Source organism: Ailuropoda melanoleuca, chromosome 1 (assembly GCF_002007445.2).
Source record: "Ailuropoda melanoleuca isolate Jingjing chromosome 1, ASM200744v2, whole genome shotgun sequence".
Classification (NCBI taxonomy): domain Eukaryota; kingdom Metazoa; phylum Chordata; class Mammalia; order Carnivora; family Ursidae; genus Ailuropoda; species Ailuropoda melanoleuca.
The window spans coordinates 51,721,456-51,736,869 of record NC_048218.1 but is presented as its reverse complement, the minus strand read 5'-3'; the positions used below and the strand labels follow the sequence as shown (position 1 = coordinate 51,736,869).

General features: G+C 38.0%; 1 protein-coding gene across 12 annotated transcripts in view; it reads right to left on the bottom strand.

The window, feature by feature from the left end:
• The window catches only part of BBX (BBX high mobility group box domain containing), a 260,888-nt gene that overhangs the window by 50,446 nt on the left and 195,028 nt on the right, over positions 1 to 15,414 (bottom strand). For all 12 annotated transcript variants that reach the window (XM_019804242.2, XM_034657819.1, XM_034657824.1 and 9 more), the window contains 3 exons: positions 11,008 to 11,088; positions 7,799 to 7,873; positions 316 to 396 (listed from right to left, as the gene is read on the bottom strand). In XM_019804242.2, the coding sequence (XP_019659801.2) occupies positions 316 to 396; positions 7,799 to 7,873; positions 11,008 to 11,088 (237 nt within the window). The remainder of the gene's footprint in view (positions 1 to 315; positions 397 to 7,798; positions 7,874 to 11,007; positions 11,089 to 15,414) is intronic.

Here is a 15,414-nt window from a genome sequence, read left to right as displayed (position 1 = left end):
CAGGCCATTCTTCTGGGTTCAGGCTGGACTTATTTCACCAACGTGAGACAAAAACTGACCTTATTTTACAATCCTACCTGTGAAAAAAGATTCTGCAATTTCCCTGAGCCCCCTTTTTCTGTGCTTACTGACTTTTCGTAGCAAAACTCCCTTTTTCCTAAATCAAAGGCTAACCCTTTCATGGCTGAAAATTAGATACAACAACACACTTTCTGGTCACGGGTGAGATGGCAGTTTGAAGAACGCTGTGATGATGAACTTTTTTTTGTGGTTTCCTCCTTCAGATCTTATCTCTAAATATTGTTAGAAACTTGCCTCTGCCAGTTGAAAGAGTGCTGACTTCCCACAGCGCTTCACAGATTCGGCACCACCCAACTGCGAAGTGTTCGAAGAAATCTATACGGAAAACAGTTCACGTAAAGAATGTTAATTGTGTTACCAGAATCTTTGCTTCCTATTCATACACACCCAGGAGCTTTCTTTAGTTTATGAGAACATCATTGGTCCCAAGCACCAAGTAACTTGAGATGTGTCATACTTGGGATAATTTTTGAAACCAATTTTAGTCAACCACCTCAAAAATAGTAACAAAACCCAGGTGTGGCTTGGACAGCCGTTTAATGACAAGAGTATTTATCTTGCATACGCCAAGCTTTAAATTTAACTCTACAACCTTAAAACCAGATATGCATTTCCATTTCTATATAAACACCAACTCATCAATGGGCCAAATACAAGGGATTTAGAATCATTTTGTATGTACCAAAGCAACAAGTTTTTGTTGTTGTTGTTGTTGTTTTTAAGGAATATATGAGACCTCTAAAATATTTGGGAAAGAGCCTTGTCAGTCAACAAATATTTTTTTGAGAATCCAAAATCAACGAACGAGGGCATCATGACAGAAGCTACCAGTTTTATAGAAAACACTGGCCCCGGCTTTGAGAGACTGCTCTAGAGCATATACAAAGATGACAGTCAAGACCACATCTCTAAGTAAGTTACAGAGCTAAGGCCTATGTTGAGGCACATCAACATATTCAACGATACACTGACTGCATGCTCTTCTGCAAACTTGACAAATAGCAGCTGGGCACTGATAACAATGAACTGCATTGTCCTTTTTCATTTTTATATGAAAACTTCATTTTCAATTTCTAGCCTAACTTGGTAAAAAGCTGAGGACATACATTTTTAAGGATCTTTACAAAGTATTCTTCTCCTGGAGAAGTTCTGTCATCATTAGAGGAGCTAGCCCTGGTGTATGCTTTTCATATTCTTCGTGATTCTGAAATCTTTCTCAATTTAAGACAGAGGTCTCTCTCAGTTTAGTTTAGGAGGCAGTGCTGCCTGGTGTCTATATCCTTACATGTGACCCCAACTCCCACGGGGAGTTCTGTGCCGCTGTCAGCTCTGGGAGAGACTGGGAGCTCGCTGCTAAAGAGGACTTTCCCTTTGTAGAGGCAAATATTTAATAAGCTACCTGGACCATTTAGAAGGGTCTAGTTTACGGAATAAGGACTTTTTCTTCCTAGGTACTATCAACTTTAACAGTTCTTTGCTATTTATCCCAACAACTTCTTCTTTAGAAAATTAACTAAATGGTAGGGGCACCTGGGTGGCTCAGTCGGTTAAGCGTCTGATTCTGGTTCAGGTCATGATCCTGGGCGGCATGGGACTGAGCCCCACTTCGCGCTCCCTGAGTCTGCTTCTCCCTCTCCCTCTATGCCTCCCCCCTGCTCCTGCTCTCTCTCTCTCGCTTGTGCTCTCTCTCAAGTAAATAAATAAAATCTTTAAAAAAATATATTAGAAAATTAAACGGGGCTCAATCTTTCTGAAGTCTGGAATGTTTTCGTCTAGCTAAACTTTCTCTGATACGTGCCACTTCTACTTTTTCTACACAAGCTGAATTTAACTACTCACCTCATCACTAAACTAAGAGAAACGAACACCACCTCTCAATGACTTGAGGCAATGAAGTACTGAACAGAGATGTCAGTGTCTTGAACCAAGGTTGTAAAAACGAAAGAACATGACCTTTTGTCAGACAGACACCCCTTCATTACTTTTTGTTCTGTTGACTTAAGGAAATAATCAAGACTGAGTCTCCTCTACCTCATCTTCGAAACAGATAGAGTAATACCTGCCCCACATTACTGCTGCGAAGATTAGATTTATGTTAATGAAGAGTCCGGCACAATGCTGAGCTCATATTATGCTCTCAATAAATGGCGCAATTAATAACAAGAATTTATCATTAGGAACACGAATAAACATAAACTCTCCTAGTATAGTTCCAAAAATTAGTTACATACTGAAACTGGAAAGGAGTTAAAAATTGCAATGTTAGAGGATAATTATGACATCTAATAATTTCTGGAATTTTCATCTGTCTCGTCACATGATACTCCAGGATCACTAGAGGACAAGCTTGGTAGCGCTGCACTAAGCCAGGATGGGGTGCGTTCTAGTTCTTCCACTGGCGCCCTCTGCTGTTGCTTGTGTTGCTAGAGGGTTCTGCTCCTCGCACCGTCTGTTTGTCCACCACCACACATCCTGTGCATGGCCAACTGTGGGGCTCAGTGACGAACTTGGGACTGCATTATCTGCCACCTGAGTTCATGCACAGTCGTCTGAGTTGAGGCTTGAGGATGGTTCTTTACCTTTCAAAGGAACCACCACCTATGTCTTGTAAGGACTAGTTCCCTCATCACCCATGGGAGGATTTTTACCTAAGTGTAGGTATAAGGAAGATTTCCAAAGGAGCTTGTGAGGGGAAGGGTCAATATATTTTAGTAGCCCAACATTTTCTGAATCACCTACCAATACAATATTCATGGAATGACTGGTGAGATATGCTTTCTAAAAGTATCTTTTGGCTTCTTAATTTTTTTTTTTGGTGTGGGGGGGTGGTGAAAAACAACATTTGTTAATGCTATGGCTGGCCCTTATCTTGATTTCTTGGCAACATTCGATATGGCTGACCTTTCTTTTGATAAACTCTTCTCTGGGCTTCCACTGCTGGATCCTGGTTTTCCTCCTACCTGTGCCCCCCGCCCCCCCCCCCCCCCCCCGCCGCCACTTCTTGTTCTCCTTTCTCTGGTGATCCCTTAAATGTTTTTCCTCAGGGTTTTGTCTTAGGGCCTCTCTTTTTTTATTTACACATTTTCTCTCAGTAACCTGATCTATTCTCATGGCTTCATTAGAGCTTGTACAATGCCAATTTGTTATACCACTGCTCGTTCCCACCATTTTTTTTTTTTTTCTATTTAAGAGACTTACATATCCTTTCAAGTAAGAACAATACCATTAATGTGTTTTTCAATGTGTGGTCAGCTGGTGGAGGGAAGTGTGCGTTATGTTACACTTCTGGGTGGGGGACACTGGCGAGCCATACTGGATAGTACCTTCTTGGCTTTTATATTTTCCTCAAATTGGACGGCACTTGCCAATCTGTTAACTCCACCATGGTCTCTCCTTTGGCTAGTATGTACTGTTCTGATAAACAAAGTGGGTGTAATAGTACCTGAAGTACAGCTGAAGTGCTAAGAAAAATGATGACCCTGGATGTTAAACTGCTAATTTTATAGCTGCCTGAGGTAGGGGGGGCCACACCAAGGAAACAGGTAGTAAAGATCAAAAGCAAATTAGGTAATAGTGGAAGTTTTTTGCAATTATGAGAGGTATCATAAAACACTGCAGCCTGGGAGGAAATGACTGATAATTAGTGAATGAATAAAAAAAATTAAAAAAAAAACAAAAACAAATGAACAGTATGGGATGATTGGTCTTTCTTACCTTAAGAGAAATATTAATGCTTCTAATAAAACACGTAATACTTTCACACTGATTACCTGCAGTGTAAGTTTATGGTTTTTGTCGAGTGTAATACTCTGCAACATATTGAACAGTCCATCATGAAAATGAATGCTTTAAATTTGTACGTATTGCTTATATCCAATTGTGGCAGTACCTTAAATTTGGTGAGATTATGGTTGTATTTATATTGGCAAAGTAAATACTTTCTTAAAGGAAGTTTTAATGTCCAAACTTATTGGTCTAAATCATCCAGATTAGTTTTCTGTCTTCAAAGAAAATATGTAGCATTTTAATGCAAAGATCTATTTTAGGTGTAAGAGTCTGCCACACAACAGAAAGAATATGTGAACTGGTCATGGCTTTCAGACTTGTTAAATAATAGAAGACAACAGCTCCCTTCTAGCATTACAGGTGGTCATTAGTCTTCAGTAAATGAGATCTAAAATGTGATGGATGTGTCACTCTACCTGTAAACAAAAAAAGATGCAGATAGGAAACTCATTCTGACCAATGTAATGGATCAGAGCCTGGAAACAGCGACAGCTCTTCAGATGGGCTGAGGTGCATGTAGATGAATTATGAGTGTCAATAAGGAATGGAGACAGGCTGAAATGGGGGGGGCAGGCTCTGCACTCTATTTCTTTCTAGATCTTGTAAAGTAGATATATTTTTCTGCCTTTAAACATAAACTTTCATGAGGAATATATAAACAAAATGTTCTTTATTCAGTTTCATGGTTCCAAGTTGGTTAACTTCAATGAGTTTTGAAGCTATCAGACTTGGTTAAGAAAGAAAAACATCCTTCTCAGCTTGCAAGGCAAAGACCCAGGGCTCGGAATGAAAGAAAAAACAACTTCAGCTTAAAGAAATGCCCAGGGCTTAGGGTTTCTTAAAAAGGGTGTTTCTAGGATAACTATTTTACACAGTAAATGACCCAGGGCCAAGAGAAGAAGTAGCTAACCTCTTCCTGGAGTTATGAATGTTTGTAAATCAAATGAGCAGGAATGGTCTCTAAGAATTTTGCATGTCTTAAAATAATATTGCAAAGCAAAACATTTTTAAAGAGTAAATTTTTTCCTCAATCATAGAAACACTCACTTTAAGTGTACAGAAGAGGACTGAAATCCCTCCGAAAAGAGAGGCGGTACAAGTGGGTTACCGAGTAGTGTTCTATTACGTGTCCATCCCCTTTTTCACTTCGCCCCTTCCCTACAAGGCGCCAGAGATACTAGGAAGTGCCTTAACAAGGACGAGCTAATAACTCACTGTAACAATTATAAACTACAGAGCAGGGGTCTCAAACTGTGGTTTCCTAACAGCAAACTTGTTAGAAATACAAATTTCAAGGCCCCAGCAATCTGTGTTTGAACAAACCTTTAAGGGGACTCTGACGTATTTTAAAGTTTGAGAACCTCTGCTGTAGACTAATTAAAACAAGAATTTCAACAGTCTTTGTGTTTTCTCCAAAGGTGATGGGTGTTATACGAAATAATTATAAAAGCTGTAGGGATATGATTATAGTTAGTAATTATAGCCTATTCTATTTCTATTGCAATATATGTGCTCATAGCAGATTTTAGTCGATAATTTCATTAGTTCATCTAGTTAGCTCTTGTTTGGCTGTGAATAAGCCAGCCCCAAATGAGGCTGCCAATGTGGTCAGATCTTAAGATGGCAGAGATTGAAACTTAGGACTCTCTTGGGCCAGCTGAGACAAGTGACTAGAGAAGTTATATACCCTTAGAGAACCGTGTACTTCTCTTGTAAAATCACATATAACAGTTACAATTAATAACTGCAGAGGCCACTTTTAGGCAAAGAGGCTTGAGCGATGGACTGTAGAAAGGACCCACGGCAACCACCTGGCTGAATACAGGCAGGCCCATGGGGGGACCCACCGCAAAATATCGAGGTCCTCACTGACCCCGGGGCTACTTACGATGAGGCAGAGTTACCAACACAGGGAGAATTCTGTATGCCCCCACACCTCCTCACCTTCCCTCTTTAAAAACAGCCCCCACCCCCTGCCTCTGCAGACACCTCTCCTCTGTCCTGCCTGCTGCTCCCTTGTGGTCTATTTATAAACTTCTATCTTCTTTGTTCTGCCTCAGGTGATTTTTTTTTTTTTTTTTAAAGATTTTACTTATTTATCGGACAGAGAGAGACACAGTGAGAGAGGGAACACCAGCAGGGGGAGTGGGAGAGGGAGAAGCACGCTTCCCGCTGAGCAGGAAGCCTGATGCAGGGCTAGATCCCAGGACCCTGAGATCACGATCCCAGCCAAAGGCAGACGCTTAACGACTGAGAGCCGCCCAGGGCTTCAGGAACTCCTCATAAATATGATAATAGCATCACTTAAATAACAATCACACTCTGAGTGGAGATAACAGTTGGAGACACCAGCTGTGATATCCCATACTGACATTTTAAATTAAATTGAATACTCGGTAGTTGATGCATATCAGGGTGTCAAAGATGAGCCCCTACCTTTCTAATATTCCTGCTACAGAGTACAGAATTTAATCAAACAGAACATATGGCAAATGCATTGTTTTGAGGAAAATACTTCTAAAAAGTTGTATGGGGCTGGCTCACATATTAAGATTAAGACCAAATTTAGTCACCATACCAAAATTCTTTTTTAACTCTTAAAAAAAATTACTAGTATCAAATGGATGTCATCAACTGGAGGAAAGCAAGGAAATATTAAAACAATTTCCTCAGACTGGATAACAGTCTGCTTATCATAATGACAAATTAGAATAAAATCTTAATTTATTCAGATTCATCAAGCAAATTGTTCATAAATGGTAGTATTATATGACATTTTTGTTACCAGTTTTACAGAATAGCCCTCAACTACTAAAGCAAATACTGCAGCAGAGAAGCCTAACAGCTAAGCAGGCCAACTGGTGGCGTAAAGTCACAGCAGTTGACCCAAGTGTCCCGAGAAGCAGCAGTATTTCTTCTTTTAATGTAAAAGCTGAAAGTAATATTTCCTCATTTTCAAAGTAGGATGCTGGGTTTTCTCCTGCCAAAAGGATATCATTTTACATTTCATTTATGCAGCACTCTTTATTCAAATGAATCAAAATGACTCAATGCATCAATATTAAACAGAACAGTCCTGCTTGTCATTTTCTCTCAACCCTTCAAAAAAAACTGCTTAGTTTATGATATGTATTTTTGGTTGGACTTACTAAAAAAGGAAAAGGGGGAAAGACCTAAAGCAGACACCACCTTATTTTCACGACCTGTATACGCTTGCTTTTTTATTTGTCATACAGTGCTCATTAGAAGGGAGCAGCCTATGGTTGAGGCCAGGGATTTTGTGGCAAAATCAAGCGTATCCGATGTGCCTCTCCACACCAACTACGTAAGCACTCTCTAGTGTGTGCTCTCTCTGGCTGACAAACCAAAGAAATCTGAGCTCCTGCAAGAGCTGACCTGAGCTAAGCCTGGGATTAAACACTAATAAAAATGCTGGCTAAAGCTACATCACATCGAAAGCTAAGTACTGATGATTTAACAGGACGTATTCACCACTGCATCCACTGTGAGTTTTTCATAAATCACAGCATCTAATTTCACTATCAGAAACATTTAATAAATTGGAATAGCAGGATGTGGACAGCAGTTTTTTCTAAGCTTTTAAAATAAATTAAAAACAAGGTAAAATGAAACAAATGAGTTCCTGGAAAGTGTCTATTCTAAATGAACTCCTTAATGAATACTTATAAAATGAATACAAAATATGGAGCTGATCTGACTATGATTATAGCAAAGGCAGCAAAGAGCATTAAGTATTCCCTTATGTGCATTACGTTCGTAATGGCAAGCGGCATGCCTGAAGTTCACTGTATGTTATTAAAAATCCGTTCTAATATTTCCTGAGCTCAGTAANCTCCGTTCTAGTATTTCCTGAGCTCAGTAAGTTTCTCAGCCCAATAATCATTAAAAAAAAGAGAGAGAGAGACAATACCTCTGCAAACTGAAACAAGGCTGATGCTTGACACTGTTTTGAAGGAGTATCAGAGTGGGACGAACTTGAAGATATCTGAAAGGAAACAAGTAATTTTTATTGCACAAGGACATTTTCCCATATCAGACTAATAGTTTCTGCCATATATTTCCACTGTAGACACTGATAAAGATTAAGACATGAATCATCACCCTTAATGCCTTTTAGAAGAACAGTATAAATGATAAAGGAAGACAAAGGCCATGTTTCTAAAAACAGATGATTGGAAGAAAAAAGAGCAAATTTGGCCCATTTGCCATGTCTCTTACAGGGTATCAGGTATGCTACAAACAGCCATTGAGGAGACTTGAGACGAACGGCTTTATTTCAATATATTTTTAAAAGTATTATTAAAAGCTAGAAGCTGCAAGAAAAGTCAGTCGCTTTCTCTTCCCTACACCACTCCCCCAAGCTGTTCTCTGCTTAGAGGCAGCTGGGAAACAGTGTTGGAGAAGCATATGGATGTGGCTCAGGGTATCTGGGATTGAGTCTTAGCTGACTACTCACTAGCTAGCTATAACACCTTGGGCAGCTCAGCAAATCTTTCTGGGACTTATTTTTCCTAACTATAAATTGATGATAATGATGAAGAGAATAATCCCCATTTTACAGGATTATGGTGAAAAGAAAAGTTACAGAATACACTGCCTGGCATTGAACCAGAACTCAGTAAATTATTCACTGAACAGGAATAGCATTTCTTTTGTAACACCATGCATGCATACATACACACACACTCTCTATCACTCTTCAGGCATCTGACAGTGGATGAGGATTCTGCCATACCACAGCTGGTTCAACTAGGCCTTTCGTTTCCACTTGGTCATTATGGCAGCCTCATTAAAAGTTTGCTCTGATGGCCCCATGGAAATACTTTTCAAATATCTTTTGAGAACAAGGTCAGTTATTAATTTGGGTTCCAAAGTGAACAAGACTTCTATCCAGCTACAAAATAGGGTGACAATGAGTCACAAGAGCTAAAAGCCTGGGCATTATTAAGTCAGCCCATTCCCAGTCCCATAAAAGTATTTTCCTTCAATTAATTGTGCTCACCAACTCCATCAAAGGGTACTTCTAAGCAACAGATGCACCTTAATCATAACTCTTCAATCAGAGAAGTCATTTTTTTCATCTTAATTAAATTAAGCTGGTTAGAAAAACCATGGAGGCAGTCAGTGATACAATATCAAAGTAATGTTTAGGGATGAGAAAGAATTAGTAAAGGGACTGATGGAATTATTGACTTTATTCACTGCTGAAGCCATTAAGAAAATTTTAATGCCACTATAGTTAGGCATAAAAGCATCTTTAGAATAAATATCAGTAAAAAGAAAAAAGATCCAGATCCTATTTAACAAACTAGATATAAACAGACCAATGTGGATGAATAAAATTTAACCAAGTATTTTAAAGACATTTGCAGGTAAAATTATACTCTTCTTGGTTAAACCATGAAACCTATCATTTCAACTGAGCACCATAAGCAAGTGTGACAGATTGCAAATATGAATCCACAAGGATTTTACTGAAGCCCTGGGTAGGTCTTACTTCAGACAGCATTTTTCATTCCTATGCACCCTCAAAAAAAGTTAAAGAAAGTAATGAGTTTATGTAAGGGGAATTAACTGCCTAATGCATATTTCCTTGAGGATTCAGTAAGACAATGAATGAAATGAAGAGAACCACTGCCATCAACCATCTAGATGTTTGAAAAGCATTTCAGAAGTTTCTAAACAAAAGGATTTACTTACAGATTAATACTGGGATAAAGAGATACTCAATCACATGAATAGGGAGCTCCTGAAAAAATATCAGATTAGGGACAGGGACCCTCTATATAAAAGCAACAGAGTTAGGGATCTCTTTGGAATTTCAGGTGTGCTATAGAACCCAAAAAATGCACATATGGCAATACACCCAAAATTTCACATGAAATTTTAGGGTTTTCATTAGATCTTTAGAGGTTCAGGGACTACTGGTCAAGCGTCTCAGCTTTCAAAGTTGGGACCAACATTATTTAACATCTCTATAACTGCTGTTTAAAAACTGAGTGCAGAGTGAATCTGTGACATTAAATTCTTAAGGAAACAATATACAAAACAATATTAATTCACAGCATACCTCACACAGTCAGAAAGGGAAGTGACAGATAAGGAATATGTGAGCAAATATGTATTCTAACATTCTGGTGATATCAGCAAGGCATTTACACATATTATAAACAATATCAGAAAAAGAATGGCCTCTGCCTTTGTGAATAGTTTTGCCAATGAAATGTTGAGAACCACCAGCAAAGGGCACTGGAGAGGAAAAAAATCTGAAACTAAAAATACGCTCTCTTTGTGCAAAACTTAATACAATGGCAAATGTTAGGAAGGATGACAGTGCAAGAGAAGGTCTAGTAAAAGACGATTCAAATGATGAAGAGAAGACCGCTTTGGGTTAAGGTTTAAGAAAATTAATAATGATGGCTCCATATTGAGTTCTAGGGTAAACGAAGTATTTTGGGAAGCAGTCTTAACCTTATGGACTTCATATTAAGGATAATATGCTTTCCTATCATCTCTGAAGCAATGTTAGAAACATACTGAGTCACACAGGCTTAACTTTGAAAATTGTCTTTGACTTTGAAAAATGCCAAATGCATGCTATCATTTCAATTAAGAGCAAAGTGTACTTACAAAAAAAAGGAAGGCATAGCCAATAACCATGAGTTGATTCCATCTTCTGATTTAACGCATGATAAATTAACAGCTAATAAATGACTAAATTCTAACAATAATTCAATTGTATCCTTAACTTTACCATCCATAAACAAAAATTAGTGGTGTGGTTTAAATATAATAATAAATACTATGACTTAATAACAAGCTTCTATAGACATAAAGTTGTTCCTTAATTAGGAGACTCTGGAGTTCCAAAATACCTTTTCCAAAATTTGATTCTCTNAATACTATGACTTAATAACAAGCTTCTATAGACATAGACATAAAGTTGTTCCTTAATTAGGAGACTCTGGAGTTCCAAAATACCTTTTCCAAAATTTGATTCTCTTTTCCCAACTATGTTAAGTGAGCTAACGAGAATTCTTCAATGCTTTAAGTTACTGACATCAGTCTAAATTTAAGCTCACATCACAATCTCATTAAGTATAAACTGTAATACATTACCTCAGCAAACTGAAATAATGGGGACTTCTGACGTAGTTCAGGGGATTCCGAAACATCCTGTCTACAAGAGCCAGAGGATATCTGAAATGAAGAAAGATGGTATGAGGCATCACAGGGATAGTTTTTGGAAGACAGCAGATGACAAATGCCACCTCAAACATTCCTATTTGAGGAGAGAATAGTTTTCATTCCCCCAATTGAGTCAAGCCATGACAAAATAGTAGTTATAGTCCACAAAGTTTTATACAAAGTGCCATCAAAGTTTTATACAAAGTGCCATCAAATAATGCAATAAAAAGAAGGAGATGGACAAGACAATGCATTTTAGAAAAGTTAATATCCATTGAAGAGAAATTTCTACAACGATGCCCATTTTATCTCTTGGCTTTCTGCCACCAATTCTAAAAATATCTACTTCTTTCATGTTCTATGTTTCCCCAATATTTTATATCACCTAACTACATGAAAACACAAATGGGATTTGGTAATATAACCTTTTTGGGAAAACAAAACTAAAGTCAAATTCTTGTTTTCTAGGTGTTCATGTGTTTATACACAAACCCTAATCATAGAAAAGTTAGTATTTACCTAAGAATAATTTCTTTTATAATATATATTTTCTTTTGCACTATTTACTACATTGGGTAAACATTCAGTGCTCTACAATCTCCATTTTATTACTAATAACAGTTATAGAAACACCACGGGATTTTAAAAAAATTCTTGCTATTAATCAAGTACTCTTGTCAGGACTTTTTTCTTTTATCTCACCGCTTATTTCTGCATTTGGATGGCATCATCACTTAGGAAGCCAACTATTACTGAAAAGTCTTGAGAGTCACAGAATGTTGAGAGAACGATACTGTTATTCCTCTGATCTGACCCTTTTTACAGATGAAGGAATTTAGGAAAAGTAAATACCACCTCCCGTCCCCAACATTCAATAATCCCTTACTCTTACTTATCACCACAAGACATAAACGTTTGTTTATTGTCCATCTTCTTCCTGGGGCTTTGTTTAATAAAGAATGTTCAACATTGCCTGCTAACAGTGTCAACAAGCATTTTTAAAATAAACTTAAAAAAAGTTTGACATGTCTTAAATCCTGAATCACTCTGTCCTCTCAGCCCCCTTCCTAAATGACAAGATTGGGAAGTCTTAGGGAAAAAGTTATCTTTTATTATAGAGGAAAAACAAGTTAAAAAATAGTTTTAAATTAACATGTTTCTGACAGTAAAATAATTCAAGTTCACTGTTGCAAATCTGAAAAAAACAAAAACCCAAAATACAGAAGAAAAATCATCTACAATGCTATCTGCAAAAGATAAGCACCACTAATACTCATATATATATTCTCCCAGTTGTGTAAGATAACTTTTCATCAAAAATGAGATATTGTAATACAGTTAAAGAATGTTTTTTTTTTTTAAACAAAACATGGTTTTTCCTGTTATTAAATCTTTTCCAATGTAATTTTAAGAGCTGCATATGATTGTTAGGTGGTTGAATCCTATGGAAACAGCTGACAGGCACCCAGATTACATTCCTAAAAATGGAGTTTCTCACTGAACCTTTTCATTAGACACTGAGGGTGTGTTTCTCTAACATTGTCATAGGTTATTGGGCAGGAACCGGCATTTGAAATTTTAATTGTCACCTTTGCATTTGAAAGAGTAACGGCCACCTTCTTTCAGTGATGAAGGTTGGAGAAGGTGCAGGAGCTTTCGTTCATTTGCCACCTGAGGTCTGGCTGCCAAAGACTGGCTCCCTGTCACTTGACTATTTGACAAATTTTACGCTAAATGGCCCAACGGTGTTTTTATTTGCTTCCCAAGAATCTGAAGCCAGGAAGACACAAAATGCACTAAAAAGACAGCTAATGAATTCTGAAATTACTAGCCATAAAGAATTCCTTCATTGAAAGGAATACTTGAACAAAATATAGCTTTATTTAGGAATGATGAAGAAAAATCAATACTATCTTGGTTTATAAAGAAATCCTTTATGTGTAGCTCCTAGGTATCTTGGTAAATAATCAAAATTTTATTTAAAATCAAGCCTAGGATTAAATTAAAATTATGAAGTGTCTTCAAATTTAATCATATAGGTTGTAAATGTGACATAATCTACGAGAGATATTTGGAATCAAATATATTTAGGGTAGCTATACTGCATAAAGTCTATATAACATATATTCTTACTTCTGATAGATGTTTCATGATACAGGAGAAAGTTACCAGTTACCAGTGTACTGTATGGGAAACGGAAGAAAATTAGGAGCCTGGAGAACTGGGTTCCTACTAAGCTCTGTGGTTACCCGCCTCTCTAGTCCATAGCAGAATCAGAAGCTGCAAATCAGAAGGGGCCCTGAGTGGGAACAGGAAGAAGGTTGCAAAAAAACCCCAACAATACCAGCAGCAAAAGCGCGGAGAAGACAGAAAAACTGTAAAGGACAGACACAAATGTTTTATAAAGCACTGTAGTCTATCTAAAAGAAATTAAAGTAGAGCCAAGAGTCGCAAAGTGTCTCCTGAAGGCTTCGGTTCATGGCAGTAATTAATATTTATAACTATGGTTCTAAGTTGTCAAGATAAGGATAATTGTAAAATATAGCCTTTATTAAAGGGCAGAAATGCGTGTGATACATGTTAGGCATATTTCCATCAAAAATCTCAAAATGTAAATATAGCTCAATGACATGGAAAATGAATGTATGGAGAAATTTATTCTTGTGTGCTTGACAAATAAGGCATCCAATGCAGGAGTGTACATTTGTGCAGATACTGATAAATACACACATTTGGTAAAGAAATCTGGGATTATACCCACATAAAAGTAGAAAGTATTTTGCACACAAGGCTCCTATTTAAGTATTAGTCTGAGGGTCCCAGATCTTATCACCTTGCTATTTGTATTTATAGCACTCCAAATTACTTATTACACGGGGCATGCTTTTTACGGATAAATATCAACTCCTCAATCTCCATTCCTATGCTAGGGCCAGCTTACTTTCTAAACATAACAGAATATACAAGAGCCAAAGATAACGCTTCATTAATTATAAGCAAAGTTAAATAAAGGGAGGAAAAAAACCCCAAAGCTGTTCCTAGAGTCTCTGAAATAATCCATAAAGCCACTAGGTGTAGCTATCTGCCCAAGAAAGAAACAGCTATAGAGATTTTTAAAAGCCAAGTTTTGTTAATGTCCCTTAAATCCAATCTTCCCTTTGGTTTAGCCATAATTCTCAAAAAACAAGAAAGAAGAATTATCGGCATAATTAAGAATTACAACACAGTATCTTTTTCCACAAGTACACATGACATCATGCAAACAGAAGATACAGACATGGGATCCAGCCTCCTGATATAAAACAAGATCACACCAGTTAGATGCACTAGAAGTGCTTTGGAAAGCTAGGTATTAGCACCAGCCTGTTCCTACCTCACAAGGCGCAAGACTGCAGCCACACACAGCTGGATTCTGATAAACACAAGGTCAACAAAAAGGGTAAGTGCATTGCTTTTATCTGGACTGCACATTTCTGCACTTGCTATTACAAACATTTGTTGATACTCAACTCCTTCAACAAAATTCAACAAAAACCTACTATGCGCCAGCCACAAAGACTGCTCACTGTTTTTAAGAAGTTTTCATTCCACTTGTATGCATTATGTGCTAGAGAATAAAATGATAACTAAGGGAATGTGTCTGGCCCTTAAGTGGCTTATAATCCAAGTGCAGGGGACAGCTACACAGTTAAGATGTAAGTGCATGGTGGCAGAACACAGTGGCAGTGTAAGGCCTCTGAGGACAGAGAGGCAGCCTTCACTCCTTCTGGGATAGGTTGAAGTTGTTAAGACAGTAACATCTGAGATATGCCTAGGAGAAGACACCAGAATTGTGGAAATGATGTGGCAACAGCAGGAGGAAAAGGATGGAAGCAGGTGCCCTATGTGCTTGAGAAACAATGGCTTTCTCAGTGTGGATGAAGAGTAGAAGCCTGGGAGTGTAGTGGGAGATGAACCGAACTGAGAGAAATTTGAATTCTCTGTTACAAAGTTTGAAAATTAGGCTGAAGGCAATGGGGAGCCAGCCAAGGTTTTCACTCAGAGGAGTGGCATGATGAGAGATACGTAGTTAGATAATTCTGTCAGCGGAGTGCAGGATGACCTTGGCTGGGAAGTGACTGGAGGCAGGAGACCAATTAGAAGGTTAAAAAAATAAACCAGCTGAGATGTGGGGCCCCAATTAAATCAGAGATGGTACTTGCCAGGCCCCAGTAATTGCCTGGAAGGATGTCAGGGCTAAAGGAAAAGGTCTGGACAAGGCCAGGATTTCTAAGGTCGGTTAAAGCCTTTCACTCAAAGGGTTTCCGGATGGTGGGGAGGAGGGTGGGCGGGGGCCGG